This window comes from Haliaeetus leucocephalus, unplaced genomic scaffold (genome assembly GCF_000737465.1).
Source record: "Haliaeetus leucocephalus isolate CR32 unplaced genomic scaffold, Haliaeetus_leucocephalus-4.0 Scaffold306, whole genome shotgun sequence".
Lineage (NCBI taxonomy): Eukaryota > Metazoa > Chordata > Aves > Accipitriformes > Accipitridae > Haliaeetus > Haliaeetus leucocephalus.
In genome coordinates this window covers 2,139,677-2,141,002 of record NW_010972742.1, presented here as the reverse complement: position 1 = coordinate 2,141,002, position 1,326 = coordinate 2,139,677, and the positions used below count along the sequence as shown (strand labels likewise).

Sequence of the window (1,326 nt, the reverse complement as noted above, 5' to 3'; positions counted from 1 at the left end):
GCGCCCCGCGGAAGATGCGCCAGTGCCCGCGGCCCGTCTGAGGGAGCGGAACTGCCGCGGCCCGCGGAGTCGTCATGCAGCGTAAGAGCCGCGGGCCGGGACCGGGCCGGGCCGGGCCGTGTTACCGTGCCCGGTCCGTGCCGTGTTACCGTGCCCGGTGCCGGTGCCGGAGCCCAGTCCTCCCCGGGCAGCCCGGGGCTGGGGCCGCTGCCTTTAGCGCTGCCGTTATTGAAGTTATTTCTTTGGACGCGGTGAATTGTTGAGGAGACGATTAATACCTGTAACGATATCATCTCCATCTCTAGCCCTACGCACAACTATGCATCTCTATATATCTCTATATAGTTATCTTTACGTATAGATACTCTGTCTGCGTCTATCTATATCTATACAGCCGTGTCTATATATCTCTCCGTCTGTATCTATACCGATATATCTGTATGTACATACCTCTGTATCCACATTTTTACCTACCTATCTATATCTATACCTATCTACTGATATCTATATATTTATGTCTATATATCTGTACGTTTTCGTTCTCTACTGTATCTGTTTATTTTTATATCTCTATTTCTCTCTGTCTGTATCCTTATATCATCTCTTTCTATATCATTTCTGTCGGTATCTGCAGGGCGACGGGACAAGCCTGCCGCATTTTCATTCCCAGTGCAATTCTCGTAATTTTTGGCCGTTTCTTTCCCCACCCCGCCCGGGCTACCCCGCCGTTATTTGCAGGTGAATTTTGGAAGCGTAGGAAACGGAAAAAGAGCCGGAAATAATTGCGTTGCAACTTTGCCGGCGGCTCGGCCCGGGGATTAATTCCGTTCCCATCGCTTCCCTTCTCGTTTTCCTCGGTGTCCGCGGGCTCTTCCCCCTGTGTGCGCGGCCCCGGGGGTTCGCTGCCCTCCGCGGGGAGAGGCTCACACGGCGCCGAGCCAACGAATTTGAACGAATACTCATTTTTTTGGGTGCCGTTTCCCGGGCCACCCCCGGGTCCGCCGTCGGGCGGCAGCAACCCCGGAGGCGGCGGGCCGGTCCGGTCTCGGGAGGTAGCGGGGCCGTCGGGGCGGCGGCTGACGGGGGGCTGCCTCCCCGCAGAGATCCCGCTGTGCGCCGGCTGCAACCAGCACATCGTGGACAGGTTCATCCTCAAGGTCCTGGACCGGCACTGGCACAGCAAGTGCCTGAAATGCTCCGACTGCCAGACGCAGCTGGCCGAGAAATGCTTCAGCCGCGGGGACGGCGTCTACTGCAAAGAGGACTTCTTCAAGTGCGTGGGGACGGGACGGGGGGAGGCCGGGGAGAAGCCGCGACGGGTGTGTG

General features: G+C 57.4%; 1 protein-coding gene across 1 annotated transcript in view; it reads left to right on the top strand.

Moving 5' to 3' along the window:
• The first annotated feature begins 74 nt into the window (after window positions 1–74).
• The window catches only part of LHX3 (LIM homeobox 3), a 4,007-nt gene continuing 2,755 nt past the window's right edge, over window positions 75–1,326 (top strand). The window contains exons 1-2 of the mRNA XM_010571095.1: window positions 75–163; window positions 1,016–1,319. Coding sequence (XP_010569397.1) covers window positions 75–163; window positions 1,016–1,319 — 393 coding nt within the window. The remainder of the gene's footprint in view (window positions 164–1,015; window positions 1,320–1,326) is intronic.